Source organism: Cebus imitator, unplaced genomic scaffold (assembly GCF_001604975.1).
Source record: "Cebus imitator isolate Cc_AM_T3 unplaced genomic scaffold, Cebus_imitator-1.0 Scaffold524, whole genome shotgun sequence".
NCBI classification, from domain to species: domain Eukaryota; kingdom Metazoa; phylum Chordata; class Mammalia; order Primates; family Cebidae; genus Cebus; species Cebus imitator.
Genome location: NW_016107839.1, coordinates 1021468 through 1040423, shown reverse-complemented (window position 1 = coordinate 1040423; position 18956 = coordinate 1021468). Strand labels below are relative to the sequence as shown.

Genomic DNA, 18956 nt, shown 5'->3' with positions numbered 1-18956 from the left:
GCCCACGGGAGCCCGGACCCGCAGCTCACAACAGCCTGGACCCCCAGGCCCACGGGAGCCTGGACCCACAGCTCATGGCACCCCGGACTGGGGCCCACGGGAGCCCCGACCCACAGCTCACGGGAGCCTGGCTCCTGCAGCGTGGTCACCCATGGAGGAACGGAGCCAGCATGGTGAGCCCATCCACGCACTGGAACACGACTCAACCATGAAAAGCAGCGAGGCTCTGACCCAGGCCATAGCGAGGATGCACCCTCGGACGTCACGCTCAGTGAGGGAAGCCAGACACAGAAGGCCATGCAGTGTGTGAGGCCATTTCTACGAAATATCCTGTCCTGGACAGGAATCCACAGAGACAGGAGAAGCATTTGGGTAGCCAGGGGCCGAGGACATGCCGGGGGGTGACAGCTGATGGGAACGGGGTTTCCTGTGGAGTGATGGAATGTTCTGGAACTAGACAGAGGAGCGGTTGCACAACTCTGTGAATGTATTTTTTTAAAGGGTAAATTTGGCCAGGTGTGGTGGCTCACACCTGTCATCCAGCACTTTGGGAAGCTGAGGTGGGAAGATGGCTTGAGCCCAGGAGTTCAAGACCAGCCTGGGCAACATAGTGAGGCCCCATCGATACAAAAAACACAAAATAGGCCGGATGTGGTGGCTCACGTCTGTAATCCCAACACACTGAGAGGCCGAGACGAGCAGATCACAAGGTCAAGAGATGGAAACCAACCTGGTCAACATGGTGAAACCCCGTCTCTACTAAAAATACAAAAAATTAGCCAGGCGTGGTGGCGCTCACCTGTAATCCCAGCTACTTGGGAGGCTGAGGCAGGAAAATCGCTTGAACCCGGGAGGCGGAGGTTGCAGTGAGCCGAGATTGTGCTACCACACTCCAGCCTGGTGACAGAGTGAGACGCTGGCTCAAAAAAAAAGCAAAAAAAACTGGCCGGGCATGGTGGTGGCACACGCCTGTGGCCGCAGCTGCTCAGGAGACTGTGGCAGGAGAATCACTGGCGCTCAGGAGGTGGAGGTGCAGGAAGCCATGATGGCACCACTGCACTCCAGCCTGGATGACAGAGCAAAACCCTGTCTCAAAATAATATGTAAATGAATAAAGGGGATTTTATGATATGTGAGTTTTGCCTCCGTTTTTAAAAGACCTGGAAACCAAAGGAACACAGACTCTGACTTGCTCCCCAGGCGACAGCGTGGCAGCACAGGCCGGGGTGCCCGGAGCAGGTCAGGCTGAGGAGAGGCTGCGCCGCCTGGGGACCTGCTGGGCACCTCCCGTACCCACCTCCGGGACCCTGCACCACGGTTCCTGTGGCCTAGTCTGCCCCTCTGTCTCGGTCCAGGATGCTCCCCTCATGGGCCAGGCCTGTGGCAACACTGACCGAGGCCTCCGTGTAAGCCTGGCTGAGTGCCCACTGCCCCAGCCCTCACAAGAACCCTGCACTGCAGGCGACGCAGCCCTGCATTACGGCGAGGGAAACTGAGTCAAGGGGATGGGAGGGGCTCCCCCCCACAGCTGGGGGGCAGGCAGAGAGAAGAGGCTTCCAGGTGGTCGTGGGGCACAGGCGGCAGGCACTCCCGGCACTGCCAGTCTCCGGCGGCTGGGAGAAGGTCCCTCGGGCAGGCCTGCTCACTAGAGTGCCCCATGCACAGCTGAACTGTATCCCCAAAGCGGATGATCAAATCCTGGCGCCTCGAACCTACGAATGTGGGGTTACTTGGCAATCTGGTCTTTGCGGATGTGAGAGGTTAAAAAAAAGGCTGCAATGGCCAAGGGGGTGATCTGTGCCCAGTGTCCTCATATGAAGGGGACACAGCCCTGGGGAGGAGGCCACAGGACAGGGAGGCAGAGAACCAGCTGCATGGCCACAGCCAGGGGACGCCTGGAGAACTCAGATGCCAGAGGGGTGGGAAGGCGCCTCCTCTGGAACCACAGGAAGGAAGGAAAAGGGCCCTGTCTGCACCTTGGCTTTGGACTTCCAGGATTCAGAGCTGGAAGAGGACAGAGTCCCGGCCTTTTTTTTTTTTTTTTTTTTTTTTTGAGATGGAGTTTGGCTTTTGTTGCCCAGGCTGGAGTGCGGTGGCGCTATCTCGGCTCACTGCAACCTCTGCTTCCCAGGTTCTAGCGATTCTCCTGTTTCAGCCTCCCTAGTGGCTGGGATTATAGGTGCCTACCACCATGTCCAGCTAAATTTTTGTATTTTTAGTAGAGACGGGGTTTGAGACAGGGTTTCACCATGCTGGGCAGGCTGGTCTCGAACTCCTGACCTCAGGCGATCCGCCTGCCTCAGCCTCCCAACGTGCTGGGATTACAGGCATGAGCCACCATGCCCGGCTAGCGTCCTGTCCTTTTAAGCTGTGTATGCTATTCCCTCACAGCAGCCCTGGGAGGCTGACATGAACCCCCAGGAAACCAGGCTCCCTTCTGTCAGGGTCCCGGTCAGGTGCCTGGTGTGGGGCAGAAGCCGGCGCACGGCTTCCTGCTGAGTGTCCCTCTCTAAGGCTGTCCGTGAGCAGCTCTGCATCCCCTCCGGCACCTGCCCACGCCCGAGGCAGAGGCTCCTCCTCCCGGGGGCTGTGGCCTCAGCACAGGCCAGGGGACAGAGGTGGCTCTTCTTGGCCTTGGCTGGGTGTGAACCAAAGGCTTCCTGTAAGAAGTCCCTCCCCACTTTCTCCCTCCCTTGCTCCCTCATCTCTCTCCCTCTCTTTTTTGCGCTGTGCCAGTAACTGTGGGGGGCTCAGTGTGCCGGGCGGCCGAGGCCTCCGACCCTCCTAAAACGCATCTGCCCAACAGTCAATGCCACCTGCCTCCCTGCCTGAGAGCAGCCAGAGTTTGCAAAGCACTTTTCTAAGCTGTGAGCTCATCCTGGGCTTCCCAGAAGCCCCTGGGCTGCCAGGCAGAGAGAGTAGTTACCGGACGGCCGTGCTCCCTGTGGTCCCTGTAGCCCCTCGCGGACCCGGATGGATGCCCAGAATGTGGAGATGTCCTCACAGGACAGGTGGTGGGCAAGGGGGCAGCACCTGGGCAACGAGGATGGCCAGTGAGCACCGATGGCCCCAGAAGCCCAGCAGAGACGTGAGGGGTCTGGGTGATGTTGGGAGGCGTCCAGGAGCACCCCCACCCCAGGAACAGGTGGCAAGGGATGGGCGAGGGGCAGCGAGGCAGGCCAGCAGGGCCTGCGGGGTGTCCTGCGCAGGGCACAGGCCAGGAGAGGCTCAGGGTGGGGTGCAGTGGGGGAGAGCCCAGGAGAGGCTCTGAGGGCTGCCCTGGGGACACTCTCCCCACACAGGAACAGGCGCTGGAGAGGGGCTGGGCCTGGGGCAGGGAGGTTGCAGGCGCAGAGGCTGGTCTGCCGCATAAATGTCCCCTCCTGTGGCCGGACCCAGCCAGACCCAGTCACGCCTGGAACACACTCACACGGACCTGCATGTGGACGCCACTCACAGTGATTCGCAGCTACTGCCAACCCACAACCTACACCCAGGCATGAGCCCCAGAGAAACGAACCGTGTCCTCACGGAGGCCAGCACGTGAGGTCACGGCAGGACGCGCAGCACGGCCAGGGGTGGAGGCACGACCGCTCAGCACAGACGCATGGACACACACAGTGGGGCCCTCCACGCGGGAACACGGCTCAGCCAGGATCAGGAGTCAGGCTCTGACCCAGCCACAGCACAGATGCACCTCAAGGACGTCCCGTGAAGTGAGAGACGCCAGACACAGAGGGTCGTGTGGCCTGTGATCCCATGTCCAGGAAACGCCCAGGACAGGCCAAGCCGCGGAGACAGGAAGGGGATGCGTGGGGGCTGGGGCTGGGGAGGGACACGGAGTGATGGCTGCTGGGGACGGGGCGTCATCCTCCAGAAGGATAATGACCTGGAGTTCGAATTAGACTGGGTGATGGCTGAACAGCTCTGAACTCAGTAAGAGCCACAGCGTTGTCCACGTTGAAATGGGGACTTTTCTGTCACGTGAATTTAGTCTCAACCGAAAATAAAGGGGCCGGGCACAGCGGCTCACACCTGTAATCCCAGCACTTTGGGAGGCCGAGGCAGGTGGATCACCTGAGGTCACGAGTTTGAGACCAGCCTGACCAACATGGTGAAACCCCGTCTCTACTAAAAATACAAAAATTAGCTGGGCATGGTGGTGCACACCTGTAATCCCAGCTACTCTGGGGGCTGAGGCAGGAGAATCGCTTGAACCCAAGAGGTGGAGGTTGCCCTGACTTGAGATCCTGCCACTGCACTCCAGCCTGGGTGAGAGAGCCAGATTCGTCTCGAAAATAAATAAATATGGCTGGGCACGGCGGCTCACACCTGTAATCCCAGCACTTTGGGAAGCCGAGGTGGGCAAGAGATCGAGGTCAAGAGATCGAGACCATCCTGTCCACCATGCTGAAACCCCGTCTCTACTAAAATACAAAAATTAGCCAGGCGTGGTGGCGCACGCCTGTAGTCCCAGCTACTAGGGAGGCTGAGGCAGGAGAATCGCTTGAATCCGGGAGGCGGAGGTTGCAGTGAGCCAAGATCTCACCACTGCACTCCAGCTTCGGCAACAAGAGCGAAACTCTGTCTCAAACAAACAAACAAGAGAAAGACAGAAGGTAGAGAGAGAGAGAGACAGAGACAGAAACAGAGACAGAGACAGAGAGACACACAGTGTACGTGGTGCCATCTGTGGGATTCCTCCGTCCAGTCAAGACAACCCTAGGCAGGAGAATCACTTGAGCCCAGAAGTTTGAGACCAGCCTGGACAACACAGTGAAACCTCATTTCCATAAAACAAAACATCAGCTGGGCATGGTGGTGCATGTCAGGAGTCCCAGCAACTTGGGAAGCTGAGGTGGAAGGATTTCTTGAGCCCAGGGGGCAGAGGCTGCGGTGAGCTGAGATCTCACCACTGCACTCCAGGCTGAGCAACAGAGCCAGACCCTGTCTCTAAAGATAAAAATTTAAAAATGTATATGAAACACCACATGCTTATCCTCGCTCAGTCTGGAGAGCAGAAGTTGTAACATCAACAGTGAGCAGGGCGGGTCCCTCCCAGGGGCTCCAGGGGAAAAGCCAGTTCCCGCCTTTCCCAGCATCCAGAGGCGCCCACATCCCTCGGCTCGGGGCCCCTTCCCCCCCTTCACAGTGACAGCGTGGTCTCTCCCCACCTCTCTCGGACTCCTGCCCTCCCGCCTCCTCTCCTGAGCGTCTGTGAGGACACTGGGCCTCCAGGTCACCCAGGATGCGCTCCCGTCTCAGGGCCATCCTCAGTCCCATCTGCAAGTCCTTCTGCCACGAGAGACAACACAGCCGCCACAGGTCCTGGGGATGACGGCGGGGATGTCTTGGGGGCTGTAATTGTGCGGCCAGCACCGCATCCTCAGGTCTGAGTCGGGAGCAGAGAGGCTTCCGTGGTGGGCTGGGTGGCAGGGGCACGGCACAAAGGGCCTTGAATGCCAGGCTCAGGTCTGGACTCCTTCCTGGCTCCAGAACCATGAAGCCTGGCCCGCAGGCCTGACTCACATCTGTCCCATCCTACGCTGGGCACTGGGGTCAGACTGCCTCTGAAGAAGGTTCTGCTGCTTTACAAGGGAGCCTTGGATCCAAGCTCCCCCAAACAAGGCCGCTGCAGCGAGAGGCGGCTGGGGCAGGGAGCAGGGAGTCTGGGGGCGGCGCTCACAAAGCCAGCATCTGCTGGGTGGACGTGGACATGCTCTGATGAGGAGTAATGAGCGGCCACAGTCCCCAAACCTGCAGTGACAATCGGGGCTTAGACATGAGGGGACGGAGGGAGCACAGCGTCCCCGAGGACTCCAGTCCCCAAACCTGCAGTGACAATCGTGGCTCAGACATGAGGGGACGGAGGGAGCACAGATTCCACCCTGGCCCCCCATGGCACGGGGAGCTCCTGGGACTCCTACCTGAGCGAAGTCGCAGGTCTTTGGTGCCAAGCTGGAGGCAGTGGCCGTGGGGGCATAGCTGGTGTCTGGGTAGGGCTGGCTGCCGAGGAAGGAGGCGGAGTTCATGAATGGGCTGGAGGGAGACAGGGAAGGTGAGAATGGGCGTGAGGATGCTCAGCCTACCCTCTGTCACAAAACTGCACCTGTGTGGCCACAGCCAGAGGCCCCTTGGGGCCCCACTGGGGAGGGTGCCCAGGCCCAGCAGGACCCATGGACCTGTGGCACACATGGAGGGGCCTTCAGGGGTCTGGTGGTCAAGGCTGGGGCTGCCCTCCCCCCCCTCAATGGACACAGCATGGCCTGGCTCCCAAGGAACAGTTTCCCGGTGGGCAGGTGTCCAGGGCCGCTGTCCTCCCCCCCCCACCCCCCACCCCGCTCCATCAGCAGGATGGGGCTGGAGGTTCATTCTGACGTTTCAGAAACCTGACCCAGGGGAGGGCCCGATGGTGCCCCACCCGGCCATCCCTCCCCAACACATGGCTCCTCGGGCCACACTTAACTCTCCTACCAGGAAGGAGAGCGCTACCCATAGCAACCCAGGATCAACATCCTCCAGGGAGGGGTCATGTTGGGCCCCCTCCCCGCCCTCTGTCACCCGGAGGATGGCAGAGGACACAGCAAGGAGAGGATCCTGGGGGGCCCTGTCCAAGGGCACCTCGATCCAGACCCGGAAGTAAAAGACAGCTAGCTGGGCATGCTGGGCCTGCTGCAGGAGCCTTCTCCACCCTTCTCAGCTCTGGCCCCGTCACCAGCTCCTGTGCTTGGCAGAGGGTGGGCCGCTGTCCCCAGGGCCTCCTCCCCACCTGCCAGGCTCCCCTGGGCTCTCCTTCCAAAAGCTTCCCTCCAGCAGGGCCAGCAGCAGGCCCAGGTCTCTGCCCAGTGGGGAGCCACAGGGCTTGGGTCGGAGCAGCAGGTACAGAGTTGCCCCGGGACAGGGACCAGCTGGGGCGGCTCTCCTCCGGTTTGCAAACACCAGCAGGAAAGAAGCGTCCACTCCATTCCCTGACCACAAACAGCTGCTCCACAATCTCCCAAGGCTCTGGCTACACCTGCTCCCAAGCCCTTTGCATAGCCTGGGAGCTAGCTCGCCTGGCCAACTCCTACCCACCCTGCAAAACCCAGCCAAGCTGTTGCCCTCTGGGAAAAGTACCCTTTTGGCTCCCTTCACCCCAGAAAACCTCTCCCCACTTCCCACCCTGATATTACCTCCATAGTAGGCCCCCCGGCCCCAAGCCCTTACCACCCCTCCCTCCACCCAGCTGGGCTCTCAAGGGGACAGAAGCCATGGCTCACAGCACAGCGTTCAACAAACAGGGGTCTCGGCCTGCACCTGGCGCGCAGGGTGGAGCCTTCCAGGACCACGTGCATACCACCCCTGAGCCCCTCAACAGGACTGTGAGCCCTCGCACCCTGCACCCAGAACTCTCTTTATAACTGTGACTTCGGAACCGCGCAGGCGTGGGGGCCGGGTGGGGGGGCCCCTGCACTCACCGGCTCTCGCTGGAGAAGGTGGCGTAGGGTGGTGGTGAGAAGGTGTTCCAGTAGGGGCAGTGCAGCATGGCGCTCTGGAAGAGACGGGTGGCAGTGCGGAGGCAGACGGGACCCACGGGGCAGCGCGGCTGAGCCCTCCGGGCAGGGTGAGAGCCCAGGAGGTGGAGGAAGGCCCGCAGCCCCGGTCCCGTCTGCCCCGTTCAACCTCCTAGGGAGTCACGGAACCACCCCGGGCCCCAGATTCCCCACCAAGGCTTGCAGTGTGGACTGAGGCCCTGAAGCACCCTCGGGAAGGGCTCAGCACAGGCCTCGCTCCACCAGCACCCCTGTGTGCTGACCCGAGGCCCAGGAGTCCGCATCTCACACGGGACCTGGGGGTGCTGCTGGCCCCAGGACCCTGCCTGGAGGCCCCATTCTCGGAGGCGGAGGATCAGACCGTTCTCGAGGCCTTACTGCAAGAAGGAGACAGGCACCTGCCTTCTGTGGTGGGGGTGGGGGGCTCCTGGGGCGGGGGCTGGAGTGAAAAAGGGCCTCGCACTGGCTCCAGACCCCTCTGAAGTGCCAGGGAAGCTCCGGCTGCTGCTGGGGGTGACGGGGCGGTCTGAGTTCCTCTCAGAGCCTGCACAGGGCTGGGGTACGGGGAGCCTGCTTTGGGAAAACGGTGACCAGCGGCCTGGAGGCTCAGCCCCAGGTCAGCGGAGGCGTGAGTGGCTCCGGGTTAGAGAATCTCTGGCGGCCCCACTGGGGTCTAACTCCAGGCTGAGCTTACCCAACGCCCTCGCCAGGAGCCAACGTCCCCACCCCATGGTTCTCTGGGAAAAGCTCGCTGTGCCTGCCCTCAGGAACAAGAGCGGCGTGGGGCCCACGGCAGGCCCCAAAACCTGATGCTGGACAGCACATGGGCAGCAGTGGGCCCGGGGTCAGCACCCATGGCTTTGGGGTAGGGCTGCGGACACCTTACACCCTGCAGAATTGGCAGCCCTCAGCGGGGCCCCCACCTACACAGGGCCAGCCCCCACTGCAGCACACAGACCCTGCTGTCACGGACGCCCCGTGGTCATGGGGAGACACCACTGGCTGGGGGGCATCGTCCTGCTTATCCCAGCAGGAGCGGGGCCACGTTGACATCCAGCGCAGAAGGATCTGCTCGCTGCCCCAAGCCCCCCGCTGACCTCTCCCAGGCCCACAAGAGCCCTGCTCCCCCGTGAGGCCCCGATGAGATTCCCCAGGCTGGGCCATCTCTGGCCCCTCGTCTACCTAGCACTGGCCTGGAACCCACTCAGATGGCCAGGGTGCCTTCTGCACCTGCAGGTGCTCGGAGGGGCATCCCAGGACCCCCAACAGCCTTAAGGCAGGCGAAGCCCTAGGGGTGGACACTGCCCCTTCTCCAGCTTTCACATAAGTTTATCAGCAAAAGCCCACAGCTCCTCCCCTGCAGGGGCCGCCAGCCTAGGCATCAGAGGCTCTTACACCCATTAGAAGCCCGCGGGAGGCCGGGCGTGGTGGCTCATGCCTGTAATCCAACCACTTTGGAGGCCAAGGCGGGCGGATCACCCGAGGTCGTGAGTTCAAGACCAGCCTGACCAACATGGTGAAATCCCGTCTTAAAAAAAAAAAAAAGCCTGCAGGAAAGTGACTTGAAGGAAGCAGGGCCACTGGCCACGGGGACTCCAGAGCCCTGGTCCCCTGCTCCTTCCCCTCCTCCTGCCTTTCAGGGAGAGAGAAAGCCAGCTCCAGATAGAAACAGGAACTTCCCAAGGCCACATGGCACATCCGGAACATTCTGGAACAGAACTCTGACTCCAGATGAACCTAGTCTCCTGAGATGAGCTGGAGTTCCCGCCTTGGGCACACATGGCACCCCAGGCCAGGCTGGGCATGGCCAGGGAACCGCAGCTGTTGGGGGGAAGGCGGGGGGCTGTGGGGTCCCAGGGTGGGAGGGCTGGTGGGTCCTTGGCTTACCCAACATGCTCCATCTGTGCCCACGCTGGGCTGGGAGCTGGGACAGCGGGGAGTTATGACTGCCTCTTTGCTGACCTCCTCCCACAGCCCGTGGCTCTGCTGAGAGCCACCAATCACGGACACCCTAGTCCGGCCCCATAGGGGTGTCACGGGCATGGCAGACCAATCAGAGCCTTCCCTGGGACCTTCCTTGGCAGCCAGAGGGTGCAGCTTCACCTTTAGAGGGCAGGCCCTAGCACATAATTGGTCCAGAGGTGGGCACCTGACCCTGGCCAGCCAATCTGGAGCCTGCCTGAGGATTTTCTTTTCTTGCCTCATTTTGAGACGGAGTCTCACTCTATTATTGCCCAGGCTGAAGTGCAGTGGCTCACTGCAACCTCCGCCTCCCAAGTTCAAGAGATTCTCCTGCCTCAGCCTCCCGAGTAGCTGGGATTACAAGTGCTCACCACCACACCCAGCTAAACTTTTTGTATTTTTAGTAGAGACGTGGTTTCACCAAGTTAGTCAGGCTGGTCTCAAACGCCTGACCTCAGGTGATCCGTGCCTCAGTCTCACAAAGTGCTGGGATCACAGGTGTGCATCACCACACCCCGCTAATCTTTTTTTTTTTTTTTTTTTTTGAGGCAGAGTCTCGCTCTGGAGTGCAGTGGCATGATCTCGGCTCACTGCAACCTCCACCTCCCAGTTCAAGCGATTCTTCTGCCTCAGCCTCCCGAGTAGCTGGGATGACAGGCGCTTGCCACCACGCCTGGCTAATTTTTTGTATTTTTAGTAGAGACAGTGTTTCACCACCTTGGCCAGGATGGCCTTGATCTCTTGACCTCGTGATCTGCCTTCCTCGGCCTCCCAAAGAGCTGGGATTACAGGCATATGCCACTGTGCCCGGCCCCGGCTAATTTTTTGTATTTTTAGAAGAGACATCCCGGGTTCCAGTGATCCTCCTGCCTCAGCCTGTCCAGAAGCACGGACTACAGCCCTGGCTAATTTTTCTATTATTTGTAGAGACAGGATTTCACCATGGTGGCCAGGCCGGTCTTGAACTCCTAATCCCAAGCAATCTACCCACATCTGCCTCCCAGGGTGCTGGGAATTCAGGCATGAACCATTGCACTGGCCGGTGTATTTTTAATTTTTTTAATTTAATTTTTAAATTTGAGACAGAGTCTCATTCTGTCGCCCAGGCTGGAGTGCAGTGGTGCAATCTCGGCTCACTGCAAACTCCGACTTCTGGGTTCAAGCGATTTTCCTGTCTCAGCCTCTCGAGTAGCTGGGACTACGGGCACGCACCACCACGCCTGGCTGATTTTTTATCTTCAGTAGAGATGGGGTTTCACCATGTTGGCCAGGCTCAAGTAACCCTCTCGCCTTGGCCTCCCAAAGTGCTGGTATTACTGGTGTGAGCCACGGCCCCTGGCTACCATACACCAAAATTTAAATTAAGTTGGATCACAGCCTTAAATGTGAAAGGAAAAACAATAAATGGGATCTGATTAATATAATAATAATGTTCTTTGTTTTTTCTTTTCTTTTTTTTTTCAGACAGTCTCTCTCTGTCGCCCAGGCTGGAGGACAGTGGCACAATCTCAGCTCACTGCAACCTCCGCTTCCTGGGTTCAAGCGACTCTCCTGCCTCAGCCTCTGGAGTAGCTGGGACCACAGGCACGTCCCACCTTGCCCAGCTAAATCTTGTATTTTTAGTAGAGATGGGGTTTCACTATGTTGGCCAGGCGGGTCTCGAACTCCTGACCTCAGGTGATCTGCAAGCCTCGGCCTCCCAAAGTGCTGGGATTACTTTGGCCTGGCCACCAGGCCTGGCCCATTTTTATTTCTAATTTAATACTCTGGCGCTGTAAGAGGCTGGGCTGCGTGTGTGCAAGCTCAGCAGACCCTGCCCAGAGGTGTCTATGCTGTACCCCAATGTGATGGAGCGAGGAATGGGGAGGGTGGGACGAGCCCCACACAGGGGAGGGGGAGCAAAGCCGGTCACCCCACATGGGTGCCTCGGCCTGAGCCCCGCGGCTGGTGCCCGGTGCCCCCACCGGGTTCCACACTCCCCGACTGTCACAGCCAACACCTTCTCGCTCCCCTCGGATCCTAGAAGATGGCTCCGCTGTCCCCACATCCCATAATTCACTTAATTATTTCCCCATTGTGGAGCCTCTGGGGAGACTCCAGTTTCCTGCCGCTATAAATAGTGCCCGTCTGTGTTCCCTCCCTCCTGGATCAGTCTCCGGGGTGTGTTTCCGAGATAGAATTCCTGGGTCGGGTTTCGGGTGATGGAGCTGTTCCTGTGGGATGTGGCCTGGCCAGTTCCCTTTACGGTGGCCCAGGAGGCTGACCGATGGCCAGTACGCGAGCTCCACTGGGACGGCTGTGAGGACCCAGCCTCGACCCCGAGGGGCTCAGGAATTAGGGCAGGGAACAGAAGGGGTTTGGGCTGCAATAGGGACCCCCATACGAGAGGGGAGCCCTGGCCTTGACTCGGAGCTCCTCTGGGTGGTCAGAACATGGCAGGAAGGCTGCCCTGAGCCACATGGCAGAGGACGGGGTACTCAGGGGTGTCTGTGATGTTTGCCTCCTAAGCCTTTCCGGGCACTGGGCTCAGGAGTGCCCAGGAGACCCTGGAGCCCTGCAGCAGGTACTCTGCTTGACAGCAGAGAGCAGCCCCTCTGTCTCCAGGCGGAAAAGCCCCACGCAGGGCCGGGTACGGGTCCCAGGTCTTTGGGAGGACAAGGTGGGCAGATCAACTGAGCCTGGGAGTTCGAGATGAGCCTGGCCAACATGGCAAAACCCCGTCTCTACAAGAAAATTTTAAAAATTAGCCAGGAGGGGTGGGCACACCTGTGGTTCCAGCTACTTAGGAAGCTGAGGCAGGAGAATTCCTTGAGCCCAGCAGACTGAAGCTACAGTGAGCCAAGATCACATCACTGCACTCCAGCCTGGACGACAGAACAAGACCCTATCTTAAATAACAATAAAACAAAATAGAAATAGACATATATGTGTGTGTATTTTTTTTTTTTTTTTTTTTTTTTTTTTGAGACGGAGTTTCGCTCTTGTTACCCAGGCTGGAGTGCAATGGCACGATCTTGGCTCACCGCAACCTCCGCCTCCTGGGTTCAGGCAATTCTCCTGCCTCAGCCTCCTGAGTAGCTGGGATTACAGGCACGCGCCACCATGCCCAGCTAATTTTTTGTAGTTTTAGTAGAGACGGGGTTTCACCATGTTGACCAGGATGGTCTCGATCTCTTGACCTCGTGATCCACCCGCCTCGGCCTCCCAAAGTGCTGGGATTACAGGCGTGAGCCACCGCGCCCGGCCGTGTGTGTATTTTTTTAACTTAAAAAAATTTTATTATTTTTAGTTTTTCATTTCTTTTTTTGAGCCAGAGTTTCACTCTGTCGCCCAGACTGCAGTGCAGTGGCACGATCTCGGCTCACCGCAACCTCCGCCTCCCAGGTTTAAGCGATTCTGCTGCCTCAGCCTCTGAGTAGCTGGGATTACAGACACTCAGTACCATACCTAGCTAAGTTTTTGTATTTAAAGCAGAGACGGGGTTTCACCATGTTGGTCAGGCTGGTCTTGAACTCCTGACCTCAACTGATCTGCCCGCCTCGGTTTCCCAAAGTGCTGGGATTACAAGCATGAGCCACCATGCCCGGCCAATACTGTAAGTGACCCCTCGGTGACAGGCTCCTACACATCGAGTAGAACCCTCCTCTACAGCTGACAGCAAGGAAACAGGAGCTCTGCGGGGCAGCGAATCCCCTCAAATACGATTCCTGAAGAGCCGGGGCCACAAGGAGCCTCCCCTCCACATCCCAGTAAGGACCCTCTCCAGGGCCCATGGAGATAGGTGGGCCCAGGCTCTGTGCCATGAAGGTCAGGTGGAGATGGCACCGTGTCCTCTAGGGGACTGTTTCCCACGACATGACCCAGGGCGCTCGGAGCGGGACAAGCACCCACTGACCCTGTCCTCAGGCCGAGGCTGCGGCGGGTGCTCACCTGCAGGGATGGCGGGCTGTACAGGAGGCTGCCCGCCGGCGGGGGTTCGTGCTGCGGGTAATCCCTGTCCATGGCAGGCCCCACTGCAAGCATCGGGCGGCAGGCGGGGGTGTGGTTCTCGGCCAGGCGGCGGGCGAGGGGCTCCGGGACCCAGGGCCGCCGGGGTGTCTATCTGGGCTTCTCGCTCTGTGGTGGCGGCGGTGGCGGCGGCATCATGATCTGCAGAGGGAGACGTGGACATCCTGAGTGTCCGACAGTGGTGGAGGGGGCGCTCCCCGGCGTCCTCTCCCTCTGGCATGAACTCCCCAGGCGTGGGCTGCGGCTCCTGCTACCCCCGGGCCAGAACCAGAGGGCGCTTATTCTCCTTCCCCTCCCCACTCGTCCCCACCAGGCCCCCAGCAACGCCGCCCAACCCTTCTGTGCTGTCCGGCGCCTTTCCTGGCCTCCTCGGCCCTGGGCCCTGACTACGGCAATTAATGTGGCCCACGGGGCTGCCCAGGCCATAGGACCATGCTCCTGGCCGTGAGCAGTGGAGCCTTGGGCTGACCCCTGCACACATGGCTTTGTAACTGGCTGGTCTGAGACTGCGAAGGGAGAGTCCAACCCGGACCCGGCACCTCTGAACCCGGGGTGCCCACAAGGTGCTGGACCCAGCCCCAGTCCTCAGAGGTAGCAGAGGCTGTGCAGGGGGGTCTCCCGGGGACAGAGTCAGGGGCCACACAGAGCTGGAAGAGCACCCAGACCTTGTCTCAGGCTAATCTCACACAGACGTCCCCACTGAGAATGTTCCTGGGCTAAAGAGCCGAGCCCCACACCACCAGATGCCAGGAACAGCTCCCCCTCACCCTGCGGCCTCTGGCACACGGCCAGGCACCCGCCAGGCCCTGACGGCGAGTGCAGGGACCCAGGCTGGCCTGCGGTGGCAGGGAAAGCTCTGCAGGCGTCGCCCAGCGTGCTCACAGCTGAAAGCAGCAGGAAGGGGAGGCGGCGGCCACTCCCGGCCAAGCCCTGGAGTGAAGAAATCTCCGGGACTTCCAGTAATCGCAGACCAGCCACACGCAGGCACTTGTGCAATCCCGTGAGGGAGAGGCACGCCTCTGCCCTGCGCTCCAGACACTGGCTGGGAGCAGGGGCTGGGGTCGGGACTCCCGCTCGGGGAACCACAGATGGAGGTGCTCAGGCACAGTGGGGGCCATCCTGCCAGGCCGTCCTGACCATCTGCGGCCTCTGCCTGCTCCCTGCTGTCAGGACGCCACACCCCACTGCCACCGGAGCTGGGACTCTCGGAGGCCCTTACAGCTGCTCACAGGGACCTACCACATTCTTCCAGAACGGCCCCCTAGCGGAACGGACAGGCCCGCTGGGATCTGGGGTCTTGGCCAATCCTTGTCCAAGATTCTGGGTCAGGGGTATAGGACTGAAGCCTGGCTCCGCCTTCTGAGTTGAATAACCTGACAGCCGCGCTCCGACAGGTTGTCTGAGTACAGCCTGGGACGCCCCCGTGCGCTAGTGGCCACAAACAGCTCCCCAGGCCCCACGCAGCTTCAGACGCCAGGTTCCCCGTCAGCAGTCCCTCCCCTGCAGGGACTTCCCTCGGCTCCCACCAGCAACCCTTCCCTCTGCAGGTTCCATCTCATGGCGGCCACATCCCGAGAGTTACACTGAACCTTCACACCCAGGGCGCTCCGCCACACTGAGGCCACAGAGTCCTGAGCTGACGAACAGCAGGGCCAGGGGCCCACAGTGGATGAGCCTGGGGAGGGGGCACCTTGGGCAGCTCTGGGTGACCTGAGGACCCTCCTCGGGAGATGCAATAGCTTAGGGACCCCTCCAGCAGCAGGGCCCCAAGCTCACCTGTGTCTGAGTCCCGGGGCCAGCACAGTGCTCCTGGCAGCTCCCTCATCCCTACGGCCTCTGAGCCCCCCACCTCCATGGACACCCCTTCCATGCCGCAACCCCAGGAGGCTCGGGGGACAAGGTTCTTTAAGGGGTGGGCTTCACACATGGCACGTGACCTGGAGTCCATGCCTTGAGGATCTGGCAGCGAGATGGGACCTGGACCCGGAGGGGACTGGGAGGGGGTGAGGAGAGCAATGTGGCCACCAGGCACCTCCAACCAAGGATCAGGGCCAAAACCAGGAGGCGAGCCGGAGCCTCACAAGCGGCTGCCTGGAAGGCAGTGGGGGTTTCCTCAAGAGGTAAGAGTCACCGCACGACCCAGCGAGGCCACACCATGCAGAAACGCATCCACGCACGTCCACGGTCACCGTGCGACCCAGTGAGGCCACACCACGCAGAAACACGTCCATGCACATCCACAGCAGCCCCACTCACAACTGCCACCCGTGGAAGCAGCCCAGTGTCTGCAGATGGGCAAGTGGATAAGCACAACACGGCCCATCCACGCACTGGAACACGACCCAGCCACGAACAGCAGTGAGGCCCTGACCCAGGCCACAGCGCAGATGAACCATGAGGATGTCACACTCCGTGAGAGATGCCAGGCACAGAAGGTCACGCAGTGTGATCCCACTACTATGAACTGTCCAGGACAGGCCTATCCAGAGACAGAGGGGATGCATGGGTGCCGGGCTGGGGTGGCCCTGCACCTGTGACCCATCCCACGGCCCCCATACAACACCTCAGGCCGTGCCCAATCCTGAGAACACCTGCCCTCTGCAGTCCCTCAGGAACCACAGCCCTGCCGTTCCAGGCGCTGCTGGGCCCCCGTCGCCACCTGCCCTGTCCTTGGCCGTATCTCACTACCCCGGCTGCCCCGACCCCCAGGCTGTCCTGCAGCCCCCAGCCCTGCTTGGCAGGCTCCATCCTGTTCGAGGGCCCATGCCCCCAAGGGCTGGCTCCTGGTCCCATGGTTCTGTGACCTCCAGTCCCTTGGCCCATCTACTCCATGCCATTTCTTGCAGGAACTGTGATCATGCCACCTCCCTAGGGCATTAAGCTGCCTCACCCCAAGAATAAACCCCAGTAGGGCAATGGGCGGGGTCTTAGAACACCCCAACGTCACCTCCGCCATGTGGCCCTGGTGACACAGTCCACCCCGAGCCTCAAAGCCGTGAGCCAGCCAAACACCCAGCAAGTGCCAGAGCTGTGTCCCCCACCTGGTTGTACTTTTTGGTACCAGTCCAGAGACTGGAGGGATGTAGGTGAGGGTCACGTGGCTCCCACGCTGGGGAGGGCCCCTGCTTTACCAGCACACTGGCCTCAGGAGGGGGGCATGGCTTCCTTCTGAACCCAGGTCTTCAAGGGAGTTGTTGCAAAAGAGAAAGATGGGGGCCAGGTACAGTGGCTCATGCTGTAATCCCAGCACTTTGGGAGGCTGAGGCCAGCAGATCACCAGGTCAGGAAATCAAGACCAGCCTGGCCAACATGGTGAAACCTCGTCTCTACTAAAAATGCAAAAAAATTTGCCGGGCGTGGCGGTGTACGCCTGTAGTCCAGATACTCGGGAGGCTGAGGCAGGAGAATTGCTTAAACACAGGGGGCCAAGGTTGCAGTGAGTCGAGATTGCGCCACTGCACTCCAGCCTGGGCATCAGAGCAGGACTCCATCTCAAAAAAAAAAAAAAGGAGAAAGATGAAGGCGCCGGTGGCCTGGACAGGATGAGGGCTGGGAAGGCAGAACTCGGACCGGATCAAGATGCACGTGAACCCGAGGAACCGAGTAGCTGCGGCCACCTCCCGCCTCTCTCCTGAGTCCGGGTAACTGCGGTCACCTCCCGCCTCTCTCTCGAGTGCAGGTAACTGTGGTCACCTCCCGCCTCTCTCCTGAGTCCGGGTAACTGTGGTCACCTCCTGCCTCTCTCTCCTGAGTCCGGGTAACTGCGGTCACCTCCCGCCTCTCTCTCGAGTGCAGGTAACTGTGGTCACCTCCCGCCTCTCTCCTGAGTCCGGGTAACTGTGGTCACCTCCTGCCTCTCTCTCCTGAGTCCGGGTAACTGTGGTCACCTCCCGCCTCTCTCTCGAGTGCAGGTAACTGTGGTCACCTCCCGCCTCTCTCTCGAGTGCAGGTAACTGTGGTCACCTCCCGCCTCTCTCTCGAGTGCAGGTAACTGTGGTCACCTCCCGCCTCTCTCTCGAGTGCAGGTAACTGTGGTTGCCTCCCGCCTCTCTCTCCTGAGCCTGCCAAGGTCCCTGTCTCCCTGGCTGGATGCCCCAGGGTCTCGGTCCGCACTCTGCAATGACGGCTCAGCATCCCGACGTTCTGAGCTGTCCACTGCCCAGACCCCTGCCTGAGGGTCCCCTTCACCACTCCTCCCTCAGATCCAGGCCCGTCTGCAGATGGGGACCGCCAGGCCCGGTTCTCCTGCCACCCTCTCTCTGAACAGGGTTGCAACCCCCACACTTTTTGATGTGGACATGGAGGCCTCCAGGTGGAGGCTTGACGTGACCCCCAGAGCCACATTCAGAAGCTCAGGCCACGCTGTGCCCACGTGCGTGACAGAGACCCTGAGAAGAAGCGACCACAGAGCCATAACCGAGACCACAGGAGGACCCAGGATGCCTGGCGCACCCCAGAGGGCTCCGCCCAGACCCGGGTTCTAGTTGCCTGGAATGCCCAGCAGGCATCTCAAGGCCCACGCCAGCAAAGGCGGATGTGCAGGTCTGAGGAGGGGGCAGCGAGTTCCGGGCGCAGCCATGGTGATGGAGTCCTGCAGAGGCCGCCTCAAGGTCCCTCTGGTGACCTCTCAGCCTCTGGTGACCTCACAACCGTGACTGCCACTTACAGCTGTGACCTCTACCTACTGGCCTCATACGGGCTCAGGACAGGGCAGTCACCTTCTACCTGGCGGGCACACAGCTGGCATCCCAGGACTGGGGGGGCTGGGGGGCCTGGTGGATGTCACAAGGCTTGGCCAACATGGGGCAGAGAGCCCTGCAAGCTCCAGGCACCTGGCCAGGCCCCAACTTGGCTGCCAGGATCATCTGGTGGAGAGGACATCGCAGGCCCTCTCGGGTCCTGACCCCTGTAGACAGAGCGCTTTATACCTCAACATGGAGCCCGGGGCAAGGGAGGCCTGAAGGGCCAGAGTCGACACAAGGTCAGCCCCAATGTGAGGGATATCTGGGGGGCAGCACGGGATAGTTGGGAGAAAGCGAGGGACAACAGGGAATGTGGGGGGACAGCAGGAGGACAAAGTGAGACAGCGAGGGAAGAGACAATGGGGGACAGTCGGGGACAGCAGGGGGACAGCTGAGGGACAGTGAGGAACAGCAGGGGACAGTAAGGGACAGCAGGTGACAGCAGGGGACAGTGAGGGACAGCAGGTGACAGCTGGGGGACAGTGAGGGACAGCAGGTGACAGCTAAGGGACAGTGAGGGACAGCAGGGGACAGTGAGGGACAGTGAGGGACAGCAGGTGACTGCTGGGGGACAATGAGGGACAGCAGAGGGACAGTAGGTGACAGCTGGGGGACAGTGAGGGACAGCAGAGGGACAGCAGGTGACAGCCAGGGACAGTGAGGGACAGCAGGTGACAGCAGAGGATAGCAGGTGACAGCTGGGGGACAGTGA

At 60.4% G+C, this 18956-nt stretch overlaps 1 protein-coding gene across 3 annotated transcripts in view; it reads right to left on the bottom strand.

Moving 5' to 3' along the window:
- SBNO2 (strawberry notch homolog 2) overlaps window positions 1–18956 on the bottom strand; it is a 67436-nt gene that overhangs the window by 30761 nt on the left and 17719 nt on the right. For all 3 annotated transcript variants that reach the window (XM_037733423.1, XM_017514452.2, XM_017514454.2), the window contains 3 exons: window positions 13425–13643; window positions 7458–7531; window positions 5928–6039 (listed from right to left, as the gene is read on the bottom strand). In XM_037733423.1, the coding sequence (XP_037589351.1) occupies window positions 5928–6039; window positions 7458–7531; window positions 13425–13517 (279 nt within the window). In that variant the 5' untranslated portion in view covers window positions 13518–13643. The remainder of the gene's footprint in view (window positions 1–5927; window positions 6040–7457; window positions 7532–13424; window positions 13644–18956) is intronic.